Below are 27,711 nucleotides of genomic sequence, written 5' to 3' on the forward strand. Positions count from 1 at the left end.
CTTTTACAGTATTCATTCACATGGCAATTATATTAGGGTATTCTTTGCTAATTTTAATCTCAGTTTCCTGCTGTTTACCTTTTAAAAATTATTGTAATTCTTTCTTTTTTGTTGGTTTCTCAGTTTCTCTAATAGCATTTACCACTATGGCTTTATTAACTATAATGGAATTTTCAGTATATCAAGATACATGGATGAAGTATGAATATGAAGTAGACAAGGATTTTTCTAGGTAACTGCTTTTATTTTTTGAAATGTCTTTAGATTTATTGTTCTGAAAATAAAATGGTTTAATTTTTATACATAGTTTATTTTAATTCTGAAGAAATAGTCCTTAAAAATTCTCATTATGAATTAGGTAAAATATTTTAGAATCATTTGAATACTGGTTAAATTATAAAAGAGAGGTTCTCTGTTCATATATTTGTTTAAAAAGGTTAGGAGAACAGAATGTATTTTTCCTTAGAAGTTGAAAAGATGGAAATTGTTTGATGTTTTAAAACTGTTTACTCTTTAGATTTTGAAATATCTTACTGATCTGCCTGAGCTGGAAAACAAATTATGGTAACATTGTTTATACTTAAAGCTTGATTGTTGTAAATTATGTATAAACTATATTTTAAGGTAAACATCACTTTTAAGCCTTTGAAAATAATAGTATCTTAATTAGGAAACAAACATACTTTATTCATATCATTTGGATTTTTTAATTGATTGAAGATAACAGGTTTATAACATGTAGGTTGCACTAGATGGCAGGAAACATTTACTTTTCAATTTCAGTCCCAGATCTGCCAGTTACTTGGTGTGTGACTTTCGAGAACTGACTAACTCTATATCTGCATGTGCTTCAGTTTTCTTTTCTGTAAAATGGGGATAATATTTATACTACTTTCCTCTTCAGATCGATGAGAATTCAGTCAGTCAACATTTGTAATAGGTCCTTTGTAACCTTGGGCAAGTCATATAGCTGGCTTTTTTGGGCCGTAGTTTTGTGATCTGTAACGTCAATATTATTCTTAATGCCATTAGTTTTTAAGGAATTTGTTATTTTTCTTATTTATTTTTTTAGCCCCAATGAAACACTTTTTCTTCTTTACAAATGAAGTCATGTAGTTCACCTCAAGTGTAATGGGGATGCCCAGAAGCCTGTCCACTTGGCTTCATCTTCTGGTTCCTATAAAATCTCATGAGCCTAAACTCCAGGGTTATTTGACTACAGTCTGAACTCTAGACAACTTTAAGACTACATGAAATTCTAAAAATCCATACTCTCTGTTGAAACCAGATGAAAATTATTAGGGTGAAAAAAAGTTTTGATAGGAGGCACAGGACAGACAGGACTAATACTGATTGTACTCATTCTGTTTTTTTGGTGCTTAATTCTTTTTGAAAATTAATTTAATTTGAACTGATCATTTGAAAATAAGGCATTGAGTGAGTCTTTTTAAAAGGCCATGCAAAACTTTAAGAATCAGATTTCTTTTTTTCTAGTAATTTTGGTACATTTATTTTGACTTATACAGACCTAGTTTCCAGTATGCCACTTCAGTGGTTATCTGGTCTTAAACTAGGCATGCATTTATACTTCTGTAAATACCATTGCTTATCTGTAGAACTGAAGCTGTCCATTTTATAGGTCCATGATAAAGAATAAAGATTTTGCTATTTGTAGCATATCAGGCATAATGCTGGATGTATGGTATTTATTTGATAAGGGAAGACAGACTTTCAATTCCTACCTTTTGATTTTGAAAGTTTTACATTCTTTAGTCACATAGTCTATATAAGATTTATGTAAACAGAGGTTAATACTTTTTTCTGAGTTGCTTAGACTTCTCAGTTGTAAACTTGCCATTTAATTAAAGGATACTGTGTTTAAAACTTGTAAGTCAGAATGGCTTTTGGAATAATTACAAAATAGAATTGTTACTTTTGAAGAGCCTTTGTTTTGGCCATATGAAATGCTATACAAGTTCTAACTGACATATTCTGTGTGAAGTTCAAGTTTTTCATAGATCAGTTGATTTTTATTGCTCATGTTTTATTGATCAATTAATATAATGTTTCCGTTTCATTTTTTAGCAAATTGAGAATCAATATAGATATTACTGTTGCCATGAAGTGTCAATGTAAGTACATCTTTAACTTGATGAATGCATATATAAATTATGGTTAAATAATTGCTGCTGCTGCTAAGTCACTTCAGTCATGTCCCACTCTGTGTGACCCCATACATGGCAGCCCACCAGGCTCCCCCATCCCTGGGATTCCCCAGGCAAGAATAGTGGAGTGGGTTGCCATTTCCTTCTCCAATGCATGAAAGTAAAAAGTGAAAGTGAAGTCACTCAGTCGTGTCTCTTAGCAACCCCATGGACTGCAGCCTACCAGGCTCCTCCGTCCGTGGGGTTGTCCAGGCAAGAGTACTGGACTGGGTTGCCATTGCCTCCTCCAAATAATTGCTAGTAAAAAGTAAAAAATACTGGTTGTTTTAACTTTATTTTCCCTTTATGATATTGTAAAATACTGTTCTAGTGTTATTTAAGAATGCAAATTAGAATGTTTTTCTCCACAGCTTGTATTTTTTATATTTCTCCTCCATGAAGAGATTTAACTTTTACATTAGTATGATTAAAATGAAAGAAAATTGGAGGAAATTTTGATAAGTCAAAGTTCTAGTTTAGGTATATCTTGTTTGGAGTACCAGTTTTTACACCCACCTTCCACAAACATATCCTATTACTGTTTAAATTTACAACCCTTTACTTTTACTTTTGCACACAGATTCAAATCTTTTAAGTTAATGGTGGTGGTACCGTTTTCTGTTTTCTTCACTGGCTTCACTTAATTATACTGGTAGAAGTGAAAAAATGGTTTTATTCCAGATAGATACTGTTTGAATCAGTATTGCTCTTAGAAATGAGGATGCTTTTTCCTCTTAAATTGTATGTAAAGTGCTGCTTGAAAAGTAGAGACCAAGAATTCAGTAATTCAAACAAAAGTTTTTAAAGTTGTAAACTCATTATATCCAATTAAGGAAATTCATTTCTAAGAGATTTCATCTAAATCTGTTTCCCTTTTCCATTTATATTTTCTATGTTAGTGGTTTTAAGATAAAAGAAACATTTTGTATCTAAACTATTGAGTTAGTATTAATACTGAATTATCATATTTTGCTTTATTATAGATGTTTGAATACCAATAAAATTTTACCCTTTTCAAAATAAATTTTCCCTATTTGTTGACTATTTAAATGTCATCAGTAGCTTTGCCTTAAGATTTTTTTTAATCTCTAAAAATAATTAGTCATTAATATTTTGTTCAGCAGCCATTTAATACTGTGATTAGTTTATTGCTAATTTTTGCAAAGCTCTTCAGTTCAGTTAAGTTTATACTATTTTTACTGTGAGATTCCAAGTCATCTTTCTTACCGAGTAAAAAGTAGAAAAAGCATTATTAATTTTTGAAGTTATTTCCACCAAAACTATATAATACTACTGTTTTAACTTGAATAAATAAGCGGTATAGGAAAGTGATCCTACATATTTGTGAGTTTTCTATTATTCATCTTAGTTTGTTAGTTTATATCACATAGTTTGGTTCTGAGCATAGAATATAAAACTTCCAATTTTTTTTTTATGCAGATGTTGGAGCAGATGTATTGGATTTAGCAGAAACAATGGTTGCATCTGCAGATGGTCTAGTTTATGAACCAGTAAGTTTGATTCACATGTCATTTTCAGTTGTATGCTTTGAGGAATTTTTCCCTTGAAAACAGTTTTAATATTTGCTTTTAGTTTTGTCTGAGCTAATTTTTAAAAAAATACATTTTCTTAATTCAGGAGTCATGAATGACAATGTAAGTCAGCTATACTTCAATAAAAAATAAAACAAGAAAATAAAAGTGATACATTTCCTTTGTAAACATTTAGGGGAAGAAAAAAGTTATATTTGATACTAAAGCCTTGAGATAACTATTGTTAGCATTTGGATAAGCCTCTATAACAATAACCTTGTACTTATTTTATATTTTTTGTTAATTCTTCCTAACAGTTCTTTATCTCATTTATACAGTTGCTAGAGTGATGACATTCCTTTTTTTCCGATGATTTAGAAATTCTGTGTCCTATTTGTATTCTTCTTTTACCAGATTTAAGTCCTTAAAAACGTCTGAGCTACATTTCTCCTGTAATCAAGAATGAAGCAGTATCTAAGAGGAGAATTTTATATACATTTACTTTTTTTCACCTACCTTCACACCTCCATTTCCCAGACCTGGTGAAATACTGACATTGTCTTATTATCGTTTTCATTGCACAAGTTGTGTGTAATAAAATTAATTTATCAGAAGACACCAGCACATTATAGGGGCAGATATCACATTACAGGGGCAGGTAATAACAGGTCCTGATCAGAACTAGGCCTAAAGAAGCTTCAGAGAAGAACGTACAGAACTCCCAGCTAGTTTGCCTGCTGGCTACTCTGTTGGCTTTGTGGTACTTAAGTTTACTCATCCATTCTTGAGTTGTTTTGTTTACCATTGACAGTTGTGAACTCTCTATAAACAAAATTGGAAAGTGAAGACTAAAGGTGATGGAGGATTAGAAGTAACTGAATGTGTGGAGGAGAAAAAGGAAGCCCTTAGGTTAGTTTTGATTACCAAGTTATTTTTAGTTTATAGCAATAAAATGTATTTATGCCTTTTCATACACACTTTTAAAATAAAGTTTTCTAAAGAAAAAGTAACTTTTGTTAGTGTCACTCTGAATCTCTCTACTTCCTAACTCCTTTACTCCACTCAAAAAATTGATATCAGTAATTTTTAATGAGATTAGTTACCTTACAAAGTCAGGTACCATGTTACTGCATACTGTTATCTGGAAGTTTGGGTGGTGATTATTGTCAGGCATGTTCACATTTTTATTACATTTCATACTATTTTAGGAATAATTCTTCAACTTTCACTGAGTTTTACTGCTTTTATTTTCTACACTTCTTTGTTTATTTTTGTTTATCATTTTTTAAGGGACTTTTTGTGGCTTCTTTATCACAGAAAGAATATTGGGATGGACATGTACACTCTACTATATTTAAAATAGATGAACAACAAGATCCTACCCTATAATACAGGGAGCTCTACTCAACGTTATATGGCAGCCTGGTTGGGAGGGGAGTTTGGGGGAGAATGGATACATGTATATGTATGGCTGAGTCCGTTGGCTGTCCGCCTGAAACTATCATAACATTGTCAATCGGCTATAGTCCAGTATAAAATAAATTTTTTTTTTTAGGAATATGTGGATTATGTTTTGTGACAGACTGCCATTCTGTCATTCCGTTGTTCATACATGTAAAGTTGGCTGAGGATAGAATTCTTGCTTTATGATACTTTGCACTCAGCTTTGTGGACATTCCTTTATTGCCTTCTGGCACAATATTTTTTTCCTTGTAGGGAATGTATTTATCTACTTACATGCTTTCTTTCCTTTACTTTTGAAATTCAGATATTTATCCTATATATCCAAATGTAGATCTCCTTTAGTTGTTTTTGGCTATTGGTGATATTAGTGATCTGAATTTTTAAGTCTTTTTTTGGTTGTTGGTTTGCTTTAAAGACATTCAGAGTAATACTTTTGCTTCTGCTTTTAAAGATTCTTATCAAATGATGTTGACTTTCCTGGAGTGGTTCTCAATATTTTATCAACTCCTGCATAAGATGAATATTTTGAACTTTGCTTCTGACTTCTGAATCAATCTTTTTTTTCAATGCCTTCATTATGTATACTTCCCACCTCTAATATATTGCAGATCACTCTATTTTTTCTATCTTCATGATGTTAAATCTCATTGAGAGATATTAGAAAAACTTTTCTTCTTATTTTTAGAAATGGTATCATAGAGGAAAATTAGGCCTTGGACCTCAGATTGACCACGTCCTTCAAATTAATGAATCTTTTTTGTCTGTTTTCTTGTTCTTCTTTTGGATGGGAAGATGCATGGCCAAATAACTGATTGAGAGTTGCAATAGGCTATGCTTCTTCTAAGTAAAGTTAAAGCTTTGGAAGTTTTTGAAAAGAAAGGAAGAAGTCACACTGGGTTCAGGATGGCAGAGTGCGTCACTAGGGCACCACAGTGTTTCTTTTCCGTGTTTCTTTTTTGATGGGGTAAATTTAGCTAAGGTAATTCCTTTTTTGTTTAACTGGTGTGACTGTCTTCGTTAGCCGGCAGCTGTGGCAGTAATTTTGCTTAATTGATATTACTGTCCAGGTCACATATAAGCTGGGAGTAATACTGCTGTGGAATTCAGTCTCTGGCATTGATCGAATTATTGAAAGTGTTCTTAGGATGGACGCTGTCTTTTCCTCAAGTGTGTTATTGTCTTTTATCACCTGTTTCCCCTTTTACTGTGAATTGGCAATTTAATTGCTGCTTGCATGAACTTTTCTTATCTCATGAAATTAATTATGTGTTGGGCTATTTTCTCAATTTAGTCTCCCTTGTATGCTGTCTTGCATAAGTTTTTAAAAATTTCCAGCAGGTGGATGCTAATTTAAAATAATTCAAAACAATGATATAGTTTGTGTCCTCATTTTTCTGTTTCTTTAAGCATTGTGAGGATTTGAGGAAATATCATCTTGAGCTTATCCTCTGAAATTTATTTATGCTATTTTCTAGCAGTCTCCATATTCTGAGTGTCTGTCACTCTTTACATTTATTAAGTCTCTGATTTTTTTTTCATGTACATTTTTTTCTGGATAGCTTGTCTCTCTAGCTAGATGCTAAACTCCTGAGAAGAAATTGCTTGATATTTTTCTTTTTTTATAGTTCACAAAATGTAAAGCATAGCGCATTACAGATATTAGACTCTAATGGATATGTTAGAATTATGTAATTGTGGCAAGATTATTGATTATTCCATTGTAACAGTTTCTGCCATTCTGGCCATCATCTGCAAATAGAAAAGTTTTATTTTAACTGTCATGAAATAAAAGTCATGTCTTAGTCATAAAGCTAGAAACTTAATAATATGTATACTTCTTATATGTATACTTAAAAATTGTATGCTTTTTATCAGTAATTTTTAAAATGTTTAACAATGTTTCTGGTAAGTATTCACTCCCTTGTCCTAATTTATATTAAAATATTTCAGAATTATTATTAATGTAAAATTATTTGAGATAATTTTTACTTGTTTTTAAATTTTCACTCATTCTTTTAATATGCAGTCTGAATATAGAAACTTAATTCTAATAATTTTATAAGTTTCTAAACCATGATCACATTATGCTATGTGATAGCTATTATTTGTTTAAAGAAAAGAACCATTTTTAGGGATGTGAGAAAGTGAAAAATCTGAGAATTGGGCTTATACACTGACCCTTACTACCTGTGATTTTGAAAAAATTTTTTAACCTTTTGAGTTCTTTTATATATATAAAAGAATAATAAACTCACAAGATTGTTATGAAGATTGAGATAATAATTTAAGTAGCATGTGGCCTAACACAAAGCCACTCTGTGGTTCCTTACCTGCTGTGTTAATCACTATGTTGAGCAGTTTGGGGATACCAAAGGAAAAATTGCAGTCCCTGCTATCAACAGTTTTATTCACAAAGTAACTGGGGAGCAGGTGCGTGTAGCCTCATCCGTTTGCCTTGGTGTGTTTTTTAGATGTTAGCATTTTCTCTGTGTGCCATGGTGTGAAAAGGTTGCAGGAGGAGTAACCAAAGTGATTTCATTGTAATCAGAAAGAAGGGGGTGATTTAACCTGGAACAAATGGTGTATAGAATTTAGACTGACTTTAGGGTCACAATTACAGGAGAGGTAGGCTCCAGGTTAACATAATTAAATAACCAAAGGCATAGAGTTAGAGCTGTTTGATGGAATGGGGGGTTGAGACCAGGGATTTGTAGAGAGAGAGTAGTAGGTCAGGACATGTTATGGAGGCATCATTAATAATAATGATGAGTTAGAACATAGAATTAATATGTCTAGTTATGAATTGTCTTTATAAATATCAAAGGTGGACTTGCTATTGGAAAATTAAATTATGGGTATTGCCACAAACCATGAGAGCTTGCCCGTTTCCCTCTGAGTCTACAAAATAACAAAATTTGTCTTTGAATTGATGATTATAGTACCTAGGTAACATTTCTTGAATTATTCTTTTGGTTAATACATTTGGGAATTACAGTGACATTGTTTAGCTTGTTTCAAAACTTGTTGATTTTATCGTGGTAAAATACCATGACAGAAACGTAGGCTTTGTATGCTTGAATACTATACTTGAGCTGTATGAGTTTTTCATTTCTTCTTCTTTTTTAAATGCTTAAGTTTCTTGCTGGCATCATGTAAATGATTTTAAGCCCTAAATTACCATTATGTACATGTGATAGATTGCATTGTATCCATTCCTATAAATGTAGGTTTTTATAACAGGAAAATATTTGCAGTTAGTAAAATTTCTATATACTACTTTTGAGTATAAGTGTTTTTAAATTTATATATTTATATTTAAACTTATTAGTTTGACTTATGGAAGATTAAATGTAAATTACGAATACTTGTTTTTAACGGCACTATAAATTTGTTCCTTGCTCAAAGAAAATTGTTTTAAATTATGATATTAAAGCCGGGAGAAATTGACAGTTCTGGTGATTATGTTTTGCTTCATTTCAGGCAATATTTGATCTTTCACCACAGCAAAGAGAGTGGCAGAGGTAATAACTAAACAAAGTATTGTGGTTCATAGAAATCTAGATCTTGCTTTGCTTATTTTGTCTACTGTGAATTATTTATAGATTCTTCTAGGCATTTGTTTGAATGAAATATTAACAGAATACAGTATATAATACAGTCTTTATAATTTCAAAAGTTTTATCCAATCTTTGGAATGTCATATCTTTTCTCTAATCCACTTCGAACCATAAATACATTTTATTTTACATTTAAAATTGTATTATCTATTTAAATATTTTTAAAAGCATATATGATCAAATTTGAATATAAAGGATATTACATGAAAATCGAAGCCTCCTCATCATTCTCTAAACCTAGTACCACTGACGAGTGCTAATAACCAGTTTTCTGCATGTGGCCATATTTGCTTATGCCTTTTTTCCTAATACAAATGGGGTCATTCACTACATCTGTTTTATAGCTTGCTTTTTCCAACCTAACCTTTTATTTTGGACATCTTCCCACTTAAGTATATACAGTGGTATATTTTATTCACAAGCTATAATAATTTTTGGATACTTATTGATGGACATTTAGATTGCTGACAGGTTGCTAATATCAATGCTCAGTGAAAATTCTTGAATATAATTTCTCATATGAATATATGTATATATTCCTTATGTTCTTGTGTGAATATATGTATATAAAATTTCTAGAAATGAAATTTCTCTTTTAGATAATATTTAATGTTTTGATAAGTTGTCACACAAGGAAAAAACATTTCTAATGATGAGGTAGTGATTGTTAATTAAACTTATTGTGGTAATCATTTCACCGTATATATGTTTATACCTTAATCTTATATAATGTTATATGCTAGTTATATCTCAGTAAGATTGGTAAAAAATTTTGATAGATAATGCCAAGTATCTTCCCCAAATAGTTTCATTTATACTCCACAACTATGTGAGAGTACTTGTTTCTTTAACCTCACCAACAGTGGGTATAATCACTTTTTTAAAAAAAATTTTTGCCATTTTGATGGATGAAAAATGATATTGTACTTTAAAATTAACATTTCTTTATAAATAAGCTGAATATCTTTCATTTTTTTTTCCCCGTTTGTATTTTTGTATGAAACTCCTTGTTCATGCCATATGCCCATTTTGCTTGGTCATTGGGTTTCTTCTTACTACCTTTAAAGAGTTCTTTGTATATTAAAGAAATTACTTTTTTATGGTAAATGGTTACTGCATTCCCTCTCTGTCCTTTCTTTTTGGTTTCTAGTCTGTGTCTTGTGTTTAAAAAGGCATTATCAAATAATAAATAAATAAAAAGGCATTATCTAACTTAAAAATTAGAAAATTATTAAAAATAATAATTAGAAATTTAATAATAAATTAGAAATTTATTAAAAATAAATTTTTTTACTCATCCTTTTCTTTCTTTCTAGTCCCTAAGTATTGGTTCATTTCAAATGCCTTTCTCTTTTAATTTCCACTTTCATCATTTGGAGAGATTTTAAAATTAAAGTTGAAACAAATGTAGTTGAACAAAATAACTTAACATTAGGTGTCTCTGGGCTTCTAGTGCTTTTAGTAGAGAGCTGTCCAGGAATGAAATATATTACTTTATTCTAGAAATGTTAAAAGTTATGTCTGCTTTCATCTGGAATTTTATTCAGTGTTCAAAACTAGTAATAAGTGAGAGACAAGATTGTGTTTTTACTATTAAAATTATAAATATGTTCCAGCGTACAGTTTTCCATTTTTCATCATAGTGCACTTTTTCATATCCCTTCATCTATGGAACATTAGCTCGGGTTTTTACTGGCCTATTTGAGGCTCACACACACACACATATGGTTTGTTGTCATCAAGCTCTTTTCCCACTGCCCAAGCAGTAAAAGTTGAACTCTGGAAATACATGACATACAAAAATATGAAGGTTTCAATTTCTGCTAGCATTAGCTACAAAGTTTTTGAGTCTCTGTACATGCATACATCTAAAGATGAAATCTGACCTCTTGAAGCTTCCTAAATTATTGTGTTCTGCTTCCAAACAAATATTTGTGAATGGACTAGAGATGCCTAGGGCCTAACAACCTAAATAATGTGCATACCAAAATGTTCTTTTCCTGCAGAATTTGCTAAAGATACTTAAGTTTTCTTTCAGCTCTTCTGCTTTCTTAAATATATAGGATCCCAACTAATCTTTTTCCTGAAGTAGTAAATCTCAAACTCTGGACATAGCCTTCCTAATGACAGCTATTTATTTCTACTGATTTTACAGTGTAAAAATGACCTTTTATTTTAACTAGGCCTATTTTACCAATGTCCTCAGTGGGTGATGCATATGTATTTTATCTTTATCTCTCACTTGCCCTTCTAGAAAATGTTTATTATTGTATCATGATAGGATATAAAGTATATTCTGATTTATATTTGCTTCTTCAGGTGCTTCTTTGTTTATAATTTTTCAAAATTATTTATGTATGTTTATATATGTTTAAAAACTTTTTATGAGTATTTTTAGGTTCACAGCAAATTTGAGTGAAAACTGTAGAGTTCCCAAATATCCCCTGTCCCTTCATATGCATGGCCTCCACCATTATCAATATCTTGCACCAGAGTGGTACGTTTCTTCCAGTTTATGCACAATATGAAAGTGAAGTCACTCAGTCCTGTCTGACTCTCTGCGACCCCGTGGACTGTAGCCCACCAGGCTCCTCAGTCCATGGGATTCTCCAGGCAAGAATACTGGAGTGGGTTGCCATTTCCTTCTCCAGAGGATCTTCCCGACCCAGGGATCAAACCCAGGTCTCCCGCATTGCCGGCAGATGCTTTAACATCTGAGCCACCAGGGAAGCCCATGCACAATATGAATACATCCTTATTGCCCAGAGTCTGAAGTTTACATTAGAGTTCACTCTTAGAGATGTGCATTTTGAGTTTTAACAGATACCTAATGACATACACCCAGCATTATAGTATCTGTATTTTTGCTGCCCTGAAAATCCTGTTTTGTCTGTTCATCCTTCCTTCCCCTCTGGGTTATAAATTTTGTACTAGTTGAGTTTGAGTTCTAATATAGATGCTTTGGATGTTAGTTATATAAAGATACAGAGTTAAAGTAGGTGAAATAGGATTATATCTAAAGAGATGAAGTTATTGTTGAAAATGGTAGAAATAGAAGTAATACTTTTATTCTTGGTCTTGTTCAGAATAAGTAATTTCATAAATTATTGTAAATGTAAGAATTTAGTTTAAAAAAATGTCTTCAAGCAACTCTGTTTTATTTTGACTATATTTAAAAAGAAAATCTAAGCATGAGTTCTCAAATGTATACTAAGCTCTCTATAATCCTATACCCTATATGCTGATACTCTTTAAAAATTATAGGTAGAATGTAATATTTTGTTTAAAATGATCATGTCATAGAATAAAGTTCAGGTTACTTCAGGAAAGGCAGATACCAGGGGATGTTAAATTTCAGTGTGGCCTAGTTTGTACTGAGAATTGGATGCTCTTGTTGTGGATTTATACCCCAGTCATCTCCACTTTTCAGTTCAGTTGCTCAGTTCTGTCTGACTCTTTGCAGCCCAGGACTGAAGCATGCCCGGCTGCTTCCCTGTCTATCACCAACTCTTGGAGCTCACTCAGATTCATGTCCTTTGAGTGAGTGATGCAATCCGAACTTGCCCTTCTCCTGCTCTCAGTCTTTCCCACCATCACGGTCTTTCTAGTCAGTCAGTTCTTCGCAACAGGTAGCCAAAGTATTGGAGCTTCAGCTTCAGCATCAGTCCTTCCAATGAATATTAGGACTGATTTCCTTTAGGATTGACTAGTGCAATCTCCTTGCAGTCCAAGGGACTCTCAAGAGCCTTCTCCAACACCACAGTTCAAAAGCATGAATTCTTTGATGCTCAGCTTTCTTTATAGTCCAACTTTCACATCCATACATGACTGCTGGAAAAACCATAGCTTGGAATAAATAGATGTTTGTCTGTAAAGTAATGTCTCTACTTTTCAATATGCTGTCTAGGTAGGTTATAGCTTTTCTTCCAAGGAGCAAGCGTCTTCTAATTTCATGGTTGTGGTCACCATCTGCAGTGATTTTGGAGCCCAAGGAAAGAAAGTCTGTCACTGTTTCCATTGTTTCCCCATCTATTTGGCATGATGTGATAGGACTGGATGCCATGATCTTATTTTTCTGAATGTTGAGTTTTAAGCCAACTTTTTCACTCTTCTCTTTCACTTTCATCAAGAGGCTCTTCAGTTCCTCTTTGCTTTCTGCCGTAAGCATGGTTTCATCTGCATATCTGAGGTTATTGATATTTCTCCCAGCAATCTTGATTCCAGCTTGTGCTTCATCCGGCCCAGAATTTCACATGATATACTCTGCATGTAAGTTAAATAAGCAAGGTGACAATATATAGCCATGACATATTCCTTCCCCAAATTTGAACCATTCCATTGTTCCAGGTCCAGTTCTAACTATTACTTCTTGACCTGCATACAGATTTCTCAGGCATCAGGTCAGGAGGTCTGTTAATCCCATCTCTTGAAGAATTTTCCACAATTTGTTGTGATCCACACAGTCAAAGGCTTTAGTGTAGTCGATAAAGCAGAAGCAGATGTTCTTCTGAAATTCTCTTGCTTTTTCTATGGTTCAGTGTATGTTGGCAATTTGATCTCTGGTTCCTCTGCCTTTTCTAAATCCAGCTTGAACATCTGAAAGTTCTTGGTACATGTACTACTGAAACCAAATTTGGAGAATTTTGAGCATTACTTTACTAGCGTGTGACATGAGTGCAATTGTGTGGTAGTTTGAACATTCTTTTGCATTGCCTTTCTTTGGGATTGGAATGAAAACTGACATTTTCAGTCCTGTGGCCATTTCTGAGTTTTCCAAATTTGTTTGCATATTGAGTGAAATACTTTCACAGCATCATCTTTTAGGATTTGAAATAGCTCAGCTGGAATTCCATTACCTCTACTAGCTTTGTTCGTAGTGATGCTTTCTAAGGCCCACTTGCCTTCGCACTCCAGGATATCTGGCTCTAGGTGAGTGATCACACCATCGTGGTTATCTGGGTCATGAAGATCTTTTTTGTATCGTTCTTTGTGTTCTTGCCACCTCTTCTTAATATCTTCTGCCTCTGTTAGATTTCTGTCCTTTATTGTGCTTATCTTTGCATGAAATCTTCACTTGGTATCTCTGATTTTCTTGAAGAGATCTCTAGTCTTTCCATTCTATTGTTTTCCTCTATTTCTTTGCATTGATCACTTAGGAAAGTTTTCCTGTCTTTCCTTGCTATTCTTTGGAACTCTGCATTCAGATGGATATATGTTTTCTTTTCTCTTTTGCCTTTTGCTTCTCTTCTTTGCTCAGCTATTTGTAATGCCTCATTAGACAACCATTTTGCCTTTTTGCATTTCTTTTTCTTGGGGATGGTTTTGATCACCACCTCCTGTACAATGTTCTCTATCCAGAGTTCTTCAGGCACTCTGCCTATCAGATCTAATCTCTTGAATCTATTTGTCACTTCTACTGTTAGTTGCTCACTCATGTCCGACTCTTTGTGACTCCATAGGCTGTAGCCCACCAGGCTCCTCAGTCCATGGGATTCTCCAGGCAAGAATACTGGAGTGGGTTGCCATGCCCTTCTCCAGGGAATCTTCTCATCCCAGGGATCGAACCTTTGTCTCCTGCATTGCTGGAAGATTCTTTACCACCTGAGCCACAAATGAAGCCCCCAAATCTGTTATGTGACCCTGTATCTGTCCTGTTCTTTTTATCTATAACACTTTATTCAGTATCTGACAAAAGCTAATGATTTTGTGATTGCTGCATATGTTCATGAAAAATGAATTTAGATATTCAGATGAACAGAAAGCCTTTCTTGGTGGCCCTCATTCCACCAGTGATGGACATATAAATAGGACACACACGCTCATTATTGGTAGAAATAGACAGGATTAGGGACCCCGGCTTTTAGACCTCTAGCCACACTACCTCTCTTTTCCTGCTTTCCAGGAAGTGACCAAAGAATACTTCGAACTGTATTTTAGAATAAGGTTCTGTGATAATAAATATATGACTTAGCAAGTCAACTAGCCATTGTTATATTTCAAATACTTTGACTTTCTCTTTGTGTCTTATTGTGTTTTTAAACTGTTGCTTGTTTTGTATTTAGGATGCTACAGCTGATTCAGAGTAGACTGCAAGAAGAACATTCACTTCAAGATGTGATATTTAAAAGTGCTTTTAAAAGTGCATCAACAGCACTTCCACCAAGGTGAGATGTGTATTTTAACTATGAGACTATTTACTAAGGATTTACTGTGACATGATTTAGTAATGGTTTAGTTCTCTGAATCTGATAGTTCTTAGAGAAAATATAATCATTCTTTATGATGAAGATGCCTTTTTAACTCTTGAATTTATGGCCTGTGATATTGATCAGGATTATCATAAATAATAATATTTTTATTTAATTTTTCTCTTTTATGTGTGTATGGTATACCTTCATATAAAATTGTACTAAGTTTTAAGAACAAATTTATTGCATTTACCATTATGGTGATGTATAAACTTTGGTTAGGAATTTCATGATTTCATGTTTTTATATTACTTTTGTCTCTTTTATAGATTAGAAGAGCTGATATTTGGAAATGCTATTGTCATAAAAATGATTATTTAAATTTAAAACTATATAGAGGTTTTACATTTGTTTAGGAAGAAAATGTTCTTATATATATGAAGTTAAGTGTCATGCCCTTCCCTTACCTCATTCTTCCTGTCTCTGAAAGTACCAGAAACAAATGATGAAAGTGTCTTTGTTGGACTAATAATTCTTTACTTTTCATTTTTCTTCTCTCATTAGATTTAGTGCTCTGAGTAAATTTGAATAACTATGAAATTTTAAGTTTGTGTAAATATATATTCAATAGTTGGGCTTTCCTGGTGGCTAAAATAGTAATATCTACCTGCAGTGCAAGAGACTTAGTTCTATCCCTGGGTTGGGAAGATCCCCTGGAGAATGAAATGGCAATCCACTCCAGTATTCTTTCTTGGACAATCCCATGGACAGAGGAGCCTGAGGGCTACAGTCAGTAGGGTTGCAAAGAGCCAGACACAATTGAGCAACTAACACTTTGACTTACTTTTCATATTCATGTATAATTTTTTTTCATTTTTGTAGTTTTTTAAAATAAATGTTTAGATTTCAAAAAACTGCTATTCTGCTTTTGACATTTAGAACATTACGTAAAAATCTATCTTTAGGAGTTTTTTTCCCTCTATAAAATTTTCTCACCAGTAAATGATAACTACTGACTATGCTGTAAGTGATCGTAATGTATCTTGTAACAGGGAAGATGATTCGTCACAACCTCCAGACGCTTGCAGAATTCGTGGTCATCTGTATGTCAATAAAGTAGCAGGGAATTTTCACATAACTGTGGGCAAGTATGTTCTTTTCACTTGCTGAAAATACTTTAGACAAGTTGGCAGTCTGGTTAAAAGTCAAAACTTTGCTAATTAAATAATATCTAACTAACAACTAAGTGACTCTTCAAATGTGTATTTTTGATGTCTTCAGATTGTTTAGGCCTTCAGCCTCAGGAAAGAGAAGACTACTGACTTTAAACACTTCTACTTTAAAACAAAAGGATAACAGTCATCTTATCTTTCATATATTAAAATATAGAAAATGTAGGTAAATGTGAATTAAAACCTTCAGCTTGCCAAGTGTTGGTAGCCACAAAGGTCTTACTTAGACATTTCGTTAATTTGTTCATTTTGTTGGATGATATTAGGTTTTTTTTGTTTTTCCTTTCAGTGATTCTCATCAAAATGGAATCCCTAATTCAAGACAATATTTTGATATAGGTAGAAATGTGTCTGGGATAAAGTTAAATTAGGTGAATGTTAAAGAAAAATCTCAGATTTTTTATGAACAGAACCCAGCACAGAAACTGTCATATGGTAAATACCTGGTAAATTTCTGAATAAATAAATAGATTCTCTGATTATCTCTTCCCTCTTTCTCTGCTTCTTTCCCTCCCTTCTCTCTTCCTAGCTAGTTTCAGAGCTGAACAGTTCTTCATTGTAAAAAACATTTCTTGAGTATTTGCTACATGCAAAGTACCATGCTACATACTATAGATGAAACAGTGAAAACCAGAGAAAGGGTTTGCCCTTATGATGCTGACATTCTATGAGAGAATCTGAACTTTAAACAGTGAATTACACTAATAATTACTTAATTGTAGTTGTATAATTATAGTTATATTGTAGATATAAAGCAAAACTGTGGCTGATAAAAAAAACTGTATAACAAGTTTGCTGGTCTACTGTCGAATCAGTGGAGGCTTTATTGGAGAAAACCTTTGAACACTAATGGATGATTCGACTTTTTATATGTAAAGGAGAGAATAGCATCTAGGCTGAAGGAAAGGTCATAAAACAGGAAAGAGCATGGCTGGATGGAGATTTTTTTTTAACGTGCAGAGAAAACATTAGACTTTGTTTCAGTTTTTACAGTGATCAGGTCAAGTGTTGCTTTGTTTCCGCTATCCCACTCCTCTTCACGTTCTTGTTTTGTTACTGTTGCCAGGAGCTATTCTTCCCATCCCCAACCTGTAGATGGAAACCTTAACTTCTTCATATCATAAAGTCCAACAGATAATTGTTCGCTCAAAGAAATTTAGAAGAGTTTATTGCATCTCTGCATACAAACAATATCCTATTCCAAAATTAACTGAAAGAGGGAAACTGACAAATACAGTAGCAACCTCTATATTTTGGCCTTTGTTCTTAATTTCTTCACACATCTTTCTTTGTGATAATTCACATCTTCAGTAAGAGAGGTAAAATGGAAAATCATTTGGTTTGTATCCTATCCATATCATATCTGGAATTTTGAAAATAAGGAATGCCAACTCTAAAGCCCAATTAAGCAAAATGTTCTCTCCCAGAAAAAATACCTGGATTCCAAAAAAAAAACCCTGGATTCCATAAAAGTACTCAGTTATTACTATTATAATTTGAAGTTTATTAGTACATTTGTGAAAATTTGTTTTCTCTCGTTATGTAACTACATAATATTTTCAGTTTTGCATCTTGGCCCACAAACCTAAAATATTTACTGTCTAGGTCTTTTCAGGTGGCTCAGTGGTAATGAATGCACCTGCCGTTGCAAGAGACATGGGTTCAGTCTCTGGGTCAGGAAGATCCCCTGGAGAAGGAAATAGCAACCCACTCCAATACTTCTGCCTGGAAAATCCCATGGGCTGAGATATCTGGCAGGCTGCAGTCCATGGGGTCGCAGAAAAGTTGTACATGACTTAGCAACTAAAACAATAACAACAACTTTACAGAAAATGTTTGCTAACCCCCAGTTTATTGCATCAAGATGAATAGATTTAACTACTTAAATCATAGGTCAAGTATGTTATATTATTTAATTCTAAGAAAATCATATAGTTTAAGAAAGATCTGCTTTCTGATTTTAATTCATTCTGTATTTAAATGTTATTACTTTAATCTTTTTTCCCTCCTTTCAGGGCAATTCCACATCCCCGAGGTCATGCACACTTGGCAGCACTTGTCAACCATGACTGTAAGCAGTTTCTGAAATTTCTTTCTGGGAAGATATCCTTGGGAAAAGTTTGTTTTTAAATTTTTTGTGCAGGTACAAGGTAGGGCTTTGAAAGTGGCCTGCTCTGAAAGAAGATAGCCACAGGAGAAAATAAATTATTTAACTTAATGCCTAATCTATTTTCTCTTGTCTTTAAGCTACCTATTTAATTATAGCTCTATTTAGTCATAATTCTATTTAGTCATAGCTCAGAAGTTGCTAAGGTTAGGGGAAGAGCCTTAGTGTCCTTTTTATCACTTTGTACACATTTCTGTTAATTTTTATAATAATGAGAATATATTTGAAGTTTCCATATGTAAATTTAAATAGGGACATTTACACACAGATATAAAGTATTCAAGTTAGTTTCATGTAATGGTTATCATAAATTTAGTTCTTAAACTCTGTTGGAGAATAAAAACAAGTAATAAATTCCATAAAAAACAAATTTGGTCACATTTAGCAACGATGTGTATTAAAAATATAACTGATCAGTTTCATGGACATCACCCCAGTTCTTCTAACAACACAGTCCTGTTTCTGTATGATGATTTGGACTAGAAAAGAATTATTTTTTTTGTTATCAGAATTAGATGTTATATTATTTCTTAGATATTAATTTGTATATAATTATGAAATTTGCAATACAGTGTTCCTATGTATTCATATACTTTTTTTCTCAGAATAATGTGGTTTTAAATACAGTGTTATCATGCCACCAGATTTTAGATACTTTCATTTGAGAATGGACAAGAATGTGAATTAGTCTGTAACATAGTTTTAAGTAATTTAATGTCTCTACTTAATAGTTTTATTTTTTTGCTTCTTAGCTTACAACTTTTCTCACAGAATAGATCATTTGTCTTTTGGAGAACTTGTTCCAGGAATTATTAATCCTTTAGATGGAACTGAAAAAATTGCATTAGATCGTAAGTATTTAAAAATTACTGTTGGAATTTGCATGTCTGCAAATTGTTGTTGTAACTTTGATAAAACATTTTAATTAATTCTTTTCTTAACCCCCTTGTAACAGATAAACAAATCTTTTAAGTGGTTTAAATGGTTGATAATCATTAAGTGACAATGTTTTGTGGAGAGAATGTCCTAGTAGTGGATGAATTTGAATGTTAAAGAATGTACCGTGAAACAGAATAAGGAATTAGTCAAAAGTAAGCAGGACAAGGAGTAGAATTTAAAAGCTCTTCAAATGTATGAAAGGTTAATGTAAGAGGGTATAACTGCTTTTCCATATTCAACAAAGAAAGAGTAAAAGAAAATTTGAACATTATAAGAAGAATTTCTTTCTTTTTATAGATTCAGAGTTATAAAATGCATGCTATACTTACCGTATCAGAAACCTCTCTGGAGAAGTTTACAAACATCAGAAATCTAGAGTTTTTCTAGAATGGTTTGTTGTTAATACAGAAGTAGTACAGATATCTTTTACAACTGTTTTAACTGTTCCATTTAAAATTGTAGCTTAACCAAATATAAGTGGATTATTTTCTTTAATTTTGTAGCAAGTTATATTTCCTCATATTTCCTGAAGATTTTTGGTTGCTTTTCTTCTTAAATACTCATATTGTGTGACATACCTTGAGGTCTTCTAAAGCTTCCTATGCTTTCCTTTTGCAAAAGAAGTCTAGTCTCTGCAAAACTAATTAAGGATTTTATTTGTTTTAATTCAAATAGATTTATTAATATACAGTATTTTACTCTGTTAGCACAGCATTGTAATCAGATACATTAAAGATGCTTTAATTAGAATATTCACATTCATGAGTATTTTATGTTTCTGTTTGGGAATGTTTCACTTAAGGAAACTTGAAACGTGAGTAGAAACATTCTGAGAGTTATAAGCTTTATTCTCTGTAATCTCATGTTAAGTATATGTTCATTCCACACTGAAATACATTAAATATTACCTGAGGTGCTCATTTGAAACATGTTGGTTAATACTTTGTTTCAGGATCCTAAAATGAACTATAAATTTTTATAAAGAAGCAGATTTAAATATGAACAGATTAATTTTCAAAAGACTCTTGAAGTTCATTTGTTCCTAAATTCAGGGAGACTAAGGTGTTTAGAGTTATTTTGTAAAATGCCATGAGATGAATGTCGGCAGGTTTTCAAATCTTTAAAGCAGGTATGCTTTTCTGCCTAATATATATTCTGTTGGGCCTCTTTTTTAAAAAAGAAAAAAAAAATTCAGCATCACAGATCTGGTGGGTTCAGATAACTGCCCCCTCTGATGTAGCAGTTTTCAAGGGATTACTTAGCAGTGACATCTTTAATGCTGTGCCAATTTGACCTGCAAATCTTGCAACAAAATTTTATGCAACAGCATTTTCTGCCTTTCCTGGTTATCAAGTTATCTAGCAATCTTATATATTAGACAAATAGTCTGTAGCTCAAAAAGCTCTGGCGTTTCTTTGACCCTCATGGGTTATTATTCATTGCATTGGTACTTCACTCCTCATGGGATGAGATTTCGTTTATCTTTCCTTTTTTCCTGCAAGTCTTAATTTTCCCACACATGTGTACAGCATTGGGTGTAACCTCACCACTCTCAATTTCATCTTTTTCATACTTAACATTTGAACACCTTCTATCATTTTTACGTTGCTATTTTTATGATATAATAGAGTTATAAAACATCTAAAAAAATAAGCACAGATTGAGCAGTTCACTTCATATCAAAAAATGACTCAAAGGATGAAAGCTCAGCTGACAAGCCAGTTATTGGTGGTAGACAAAGTTGACACCCTCTTGCTCTAATATTATCTGTGATAATATTTAGGATTTAAATTGAAATTGATAATAGAAAACTGCTCAAAAACTGTTTGTGTTTATGAAACTGATAGTGGTACAAGCATTAGGTGAAATAAGAAATGGTGAGGTTGAAACAGGCTTTGGTTTATTTTGTCAGAAACTTGTCTAATGTTAGTGCTAAACAGACCATTACTCTTACTTCTCCCTTCTATCTATAGTTTTACCTCTTTCTTCTATTCTGAATTACGCTGAGATTAGAGACTGAAAAATTGAATTGATGGAAATAAAAATTTATTCATGCTGAAGAACATGAAGAAGCAAGACATGCCAAAGTACATACATATACTACCATTCATATGAAATTTTGGAATGGGCAAAACTAGTGTGTAACAATAGAAGGTAGATTAGTGGTTGGCCTAGGCCAGATATGGAGGGAATGGACTGAAAGGGATTCAAAGGAACTTTCAGTTCAGTACAGTTCAGTCACTCAGTCATGTCCGATTCTTTGCAACCCCATGAGTCGCAGCACGCCAGGCCTCCCTGTCCATCACCAACTCCCGGAGTTCACTCGTATTCACGTCCATCGAGTCAGTGATGCCATCCAGCCATCTCATCCTCTGTCGTCCCCTTCTCCTCCTGCCCCCAGTCCCTCCCAGCATCAGAGTCTTTTCCAATGAGCCACCTCTTCGCATGAGGTGGCCAAAGTACTGGAGTTTCAACTTTAGCATCATTCCTTCCAAAGAAATCCCAGGGCTGATCTCCTTCAGAATGGACTGGTTGGATCGCCTTGCAGTCCAAGACTCTGAAGAGTTTTCTCCAACACCACAGTTCAAAAGCATCAATTCTTCTGCGCTCAGCTTTCTTCACAGTCCAACTCTCACATCCATACATGACTACTGGAAAAACCATAGCCTTGATTAGATGGACCTTTGTTGGCAAAGTAATGTCTCTGCTTTTGAATATACTATCTAGGTTGGTCATAACTTTCCTTCTAAGGAGTAAGCGTCTTTTAATTTCATGGCTTGCAGTCACCATCTGCAGTGATTTTGGAGCCCAAAAAATGAAAGTCTGACACTGTATCCACTGTTTACCCGTCTGTTTCCCATGAAGTGACGGGACTGGATACCATGATCTTCATTTTCTGGATATTGAGCTTTAAGCCAACTTTTTCGCTCTCCTCTTTCACTTTCATCAAGAGGCTTTGTAGTTCCTCTTCACTTTCTTCCATAAGGGTGGTGTCATCTGCATATCTGAGGTGATTGATATTTCTCCTGGCAATCTTGATTCCAGCTAGTGCTTCTTCCAGCCCAGCATTTCTCATGATGTATTCTGCATGTAAGTTAAATGAGCAGGGTTACAATATACAGCCTTGACGTACTCCTTTTCATATTTGGAAACAGTCTGTTGTTCCATGTCCAGTTCTAACTGTTGCTTCCTGACCTGCATATAATCTTCTCAAGAGGCAGGTCAGGTGGTCTGGTATTCCCATGTCTTTCAGAATTTTCCACAGTTTCTTGTGATCCTCACAGTCAAAGGCTTTGGCATAGTCAATAAAGCAGAAATAGATGTTTTTCTGGAACTCCCTTGCTTTTTCCATGATCCAGTGGATGTTGGCAATTTGATCTCTGGTTCCTCTGCCTTTTCTAAAACCAGCTTGAACATTTGGAAGTTCACGATTCATGTATTGCTGAAGCCTGGCTTGGAGAATTTTGAGCATTACTTTACTAGCTTGTGAGATGAGTGCAATTGTGTGGTAGTTTGAGCATTCTTTGGCATTGCTTTTCTTTGGGATTGTAATGAAAACTTACCTTTTCCAGTCCTGTGGCCACTGCTGAGTTTTCCAAATTTGCTGACATATTGAGTGCAGCACTTTCACAGCATCATCTTTCAAGATTTGAAATAGCTCAACTGGAATTGTATCACCTCCACTAGCTTTGTTGGTAGTTTTGCTTCCTAAGGCCCACTTGACTTCACATTCCAGGATGTCTGGCTCTAGATGAGTGATCACACCATCGTGAATATCTTGGTCATGAAGATCTTTTTTGTACAGTTCTTCTGTGTATTCTTTCCACCTCTTTTTACTAACTTCTGCTTCTGTTAGGTCCATACCATTTCTGTCCTTTATCGAGCCCATCTTTGCATGAAATGTTCCTTGGTATCTCTAGTTTTCTTGAAGAGATCTCTAGTCTTTCCCATTTTGTTGTTTTCCTCTATTTCTTTGCATTGATTGCTGAGGAAGCTTTCTTATCTCTCCATGCTATTCTTTGGAACTCTGCATTCAGATGCTTATATCTTTCCTTTTCTCCTTTGCTTTTTGCTTCTCTTCTTTGGGGGATGATAAAAATGTTTTATTCATGTACACAATTTTCATAGACAATTATTACCATATGATGTGAAGTATGTCACAAACATAGTGAGGCCTTATCACTTACCTAGCTGAAATTATAGATACGTATATCTAGTTCTGGAGAAGGCAATGGCAAACCACTCAAGTACTCAATCTCAGGGGTGGAGGAGTCTGGTAGGCTGCAGTCCATGGGGTCCTGAAGAGTTGGACACGACTGAATGACTTCACTTTCACTTTTCACTTTCATGCATTGGAGAAGGAAATGGCAACCCACTGCGGTGTTCTTGCCTGGAGAATCCCAGGGACGGCGGAGCGTGGTGGGCTGCTGTCTGTGGGGTCGCACAAAGTTGGACACGACTGAAGTGACTAAGCAGCAGCAGCATATCTAGTTCTAAATTTTCTAGAGTGTAAGACCTAGAGAATTAACATGCTTTTTATTATGTGATTGTGTAAAATCAGTAATTAGTAATATAATGCTTTCTGACATATTAAACCTAGAACAGCCTAATAACTATACAATTATAATCCCTTTAATTACATAGTGACTCCAGGCCATCATTGAGTGGTTTCTTTTTTTTCCTGCTGTCGTATTGATTCTTTGTATTTATCCAAAGACTACCTTTTGATTCATTTGCTTGACCAGGCTCGTCTGTCCATGAAACTTTCCAGGCAAGAATACTGAAGTGGGTTGCCATTTTCTACTCCAATTTGGTTTATTCATCCAATGGCTAATTCAATTTTGGTTTATTTTTTTATCTTAAGATATTAGTAGAAACTGAAAATGTATCTCATGGTGGTTATATACTATTATAACTTTATTTTTGTTAGTTTCTGTACTATAAAGAACTGCTTTTTTACTTTCCCTATTTTATAAAAGGATGCTAATGACTATAAAGGATATCTAATGAGGTCACTAGCTCATCTGTTTTTTTGACATCTAATAGATATGTGTGTGTGACTTTTATGCTTACTGAGAACTTGTTTTATCGAGCGTGAATTATTGCTTTCATTGATTGTTTTATAATACTTTTTTTGTTAGACATTGTTATAAATAGCATTAAATCTCAGATTATATGTGTTTAATAGAAGAATGATATATTTGGAAGCAGTTTCATTGCTACTGGATTGATGGAAAAAACTACATTTTGTTTTTATTCTAGACAACCAGATGTTTCAATATTTTATTACAATTGTGCCAACAAAATTACATACGTACAAAATTTCAGCAGACACCCATCAGTTTGCCGTGACAGAAAGGGTAAGTTGAATTCAACTGGTAAAATTATTTTTTAAATCTTGTATCACTACACAAATATATTTAAAAGTTTGTATCATGTACATTGTTATTACATGTTCATAGGACATTTAGAAAAACTGACAAAAAGATAAACATTAAATTTCAAATTTAAAAAAATTTAAATTTCAAATTTCAAAAATTTAAATTTCATATTTCACAAAACATTAAATTTCAATAAAGTTCAAAAGCATTAAATTTCAAAAAGTAGAATTCTTTTTTTTAACACATATTATTTTTGAAATTGTTTTCAAAATAGGTTTAAAATGAATTTTTAAAGCATTTATAGTTCTGCTACAAAATTAAGTTGAAGTATCAGGTAATCCCCTCCCTCATTTAAGATTTGGAATCCATTGATTGACCTTTTATTTTAAGCAAATAAAATATCAGAAATGGGTACTAAATATATGTTTTAGAAGAAGAAGTAGATTTTAAAAATCTAGAATGTTTTCTGTCAATTAATAAAAAACTTAAACTATGATGTTAATTATTTTACTCTTAATATCTTAATTTTTAGTGTTTTCCTATGTATTGGTATACGTAGGTTTTTATCTGCCAACAGATTTTCTAATTTCACCATTAGTTTTTAACTAATGCACCTACCCTGGGCCATGCATGGTTATTGTGACTCACATAGCAGGTTTAGAGGGTTTTCCTTCTTAAGTTAGGGCTTTGTATTCATCTGTTAATAATTGAGAGGAAAAATGTTCTGTAACCTTAGGGTAGAGTGGCTCTATAAATAAATATTGACAGTGAGGAGCAGAGTTTTAGAATTGGATAGTTTAACAGATTTCTCATCTACTCTGGGACCATATTTTCTTTCTTTTCTTCTCTTTTTTCTTCTTTTGTTTATTTTTATAAGTTACATTTACTTATTGTGTTCAAATATGGTGATATTCAAATACTAGTATACAGAAAAATTCCAAAATTTAAGTGCTTTTAAAAATTTGCTTTCCTCCATATGAGATTTTCCTTTGATAATCTTATGACTTATGTTGATTATGAGCTCAATAACTATAGAATTTTCTTTATTCTTAGGAATCTAAATACTAAAGTTTTTATGGATGTAGTGTCATGTGTTTATGACTTTTCAAATGGTTCAGAAGGGAAAAATAAATATAAACTATGTTTGTGTGTACACAGAGAGAAACTAGTTAAAGTGTCTGTAAGTATACATTGTGCTTGCTTTTCTGTATGGCTGGGGAGATATCATTTCTCACTAAGGTTGGCAACACTGGAAGGTCAGGCAGTCTACACAGTGACAAGACTTTGGGGAAAATGAGTGATATACATTGCTAAGAGTGTAAAGTGGCATAATAGCTTGGAAGGGAGTTAGGCAATATCTGGAAAATGATGTATGCGTTTACCCTTTGACACAGCAATCCTACTTTTATAAATTGAATCCAGAGATAAAAGAATAGAAGTGATGTGTGTATGAGGCTATTACTTGTGTTATTTGTAATTGCAGAGACTGGAAACAACCCACATAGTACATCCACACATGGGGGAGCATGCAACTTTAAAAATATATAGAGAAAAAGATGCCTGTTTACTGATATGAAATTATCTCCAGGATATATATTTTTTTAATAATAAAAGTAAAAAAGAAAAATAGAATCCCAGAGCATTTGGCCTTTGTGGGGTGTGTTTGTACTGATAGGGTAACTACAATAGTTGTGTTTCACTGTCAGAAAAAGTAACTGAAGTTGGCAGAATGGATGGATGATAAGAAAGTCAGCACTGACCTTCATTGGTCCTGGACCAAAAGCGAACCATTATGAGTCTTTTGTTATGTAGACACCGTGATCCCTGAAACAACATCTACTCATATAGATGGCGACAGTGTAGTTATTATTTTGGCATTATATTTAACTTATCAGAACTCTTAAGATGAAATCATTTTATATTGGAAACTTGATCAGTGGCTTATAAGGAAGCTTGTAAGGAATAAGCTTATAACAATAGTTCTGTTGTGCTAACAGGCAAAGAGATTTTGTAGTGCCCACATGAGTTGCTATAATTTTCCTCGCTATATGTCTTCCTGAAGCTTATAGTTTAGTTACAACGTAGTAGAAACAGGTAAGGCTTGACACAAAAGTTGTAACAAAGTGCTGGGTATCATAGCTGTTTCATGCTATGAGCTGTTGTTCAGTTGCTAAGTCGTGTCTGACTCTGCCACCCCGTGGTCTGCAGCATGCCAGGCCTCCCTGTCCTTCACCATCTCCTGGAGCCTGCTCAAACTCATGTCCATTGATTCGGTCCTCTGTCGTCCCGTTCTGTGTTCAGTCTTTCACAGCATTAGGGTCTTTTTTGAAGAGTCAGCTCTTTGCATCAGCTGGCCAAAGTATTGGAGCTTGAGATTCAGCATCAGTCCTTCCAATGAATATTCAGTATTGATTTCCTTTAGGATTGACTGCTTTTGAACTGTGGTGTTCGAGAAGACTCTTGAGAGTCCCTTGGAATGCTGTGATAGAAATGTATTAGAAGTTTGCAAGCTTGATTTTTGAATTATAACCAGGATGAAACAAAACATTATTTTCTCACTCAGTGTGCACACTATGGTAGGTTTGTAAATTTAGTTACACTCCTTTCAAGAAAAAAATTTCATTTAAAAACTGAACCAGTAGTCAGTCTTTCAAATTAATGCATTCTTTCTTCCTGTACTATATCTCATATGGTTTAAAATGAACAACAGAAAGTGAAATTGTTTTTTAATTTTTCAAATGACAGGAAGTAAGTATAATTATTTTGTAAATTCTTAGCAAAGAAATATTACAAAAAAGTATGTTAAAATAGCAATGTATTGGGTTGGCTAAAAAGTTCATTTGGGTTTTTCCTTATGATACGACAGAACAACCCAAACGAACTTCTTGGGCAATGTGATGGTTTTCAATGATTTGGCCAATGAAGACTGTGCCATATAGTTTTAAAGTCTTGGGTTAATAGAAACCTTGTATGTAAAGTGATTTTTT

At 33.5% G+C, this 27,711-nt stretch overlaps 1 protein-coding gene across 1 annotated transcript in view; it reads left to right on the plus strand.

The window, feature by feature from the left end:
- ERGIC2 (ERGIC and golgi 2) overlaps nucleotides 1-27,711 on the plus strand; it is a 42,258-nt gene that overhangs the window by 10,643 nt on the left and 3,904 nt on the right. The window contains exons 3-11 of the mRNA XM_052640424.1: nucleotides 124-232; nucleotides 2,086-2,132; nucleotides 3,645-3,715; nucleotides 8,681-8,721; nucleotides 14,880-14,981; nucleotides 16,058-16,153; nucleotides 18,253-18,308; nucleotides 19,157-19,255; nucleotides 24,606-24,703. Coding sequence (XP_052496384.1) covers nucleotides 124-232; nucleotides 2,086-2,132; nucleotides 3,645-3,715; nucleotides 8,681-8,721; nucleotides 14,880-14,981; nucleotides 16,058-16,153; nucleotides 18,253-18,308; nucleotides 19,157-19,255; nucleotides 24,606-24,703 — 719 coding nt within the window. The remainder of the gene's footprint in view (nucleotides 1-123; nucleotides 233-2,085; nucleotides 2,133-3,644; nucleotides 3,716-8,680; nucleotides 8,722-14,879; nucleotides 14,982-16,057; nucleotides 16,154-18,252; nucleotides 18,309-19,156; nucleotides 19,256-24,605; nucleotides 24,704-27,711) is intronic.

Source organism: Budorcas taxicolor, chromosome 5 (assembly GCF_023091745.1).
Source record: "Budorcas taxicolor isolate Tak-1 chromosome 5, Takin1.1, whole genome shotgun sequence".
NCBI classification, from domain to species: domain Eukaryota; kingdom Metazoa; phylum Chordata; class Mammalia; order Artiodactyla; family Bovidae; genus Budorcas; species Budorcas taxicolor.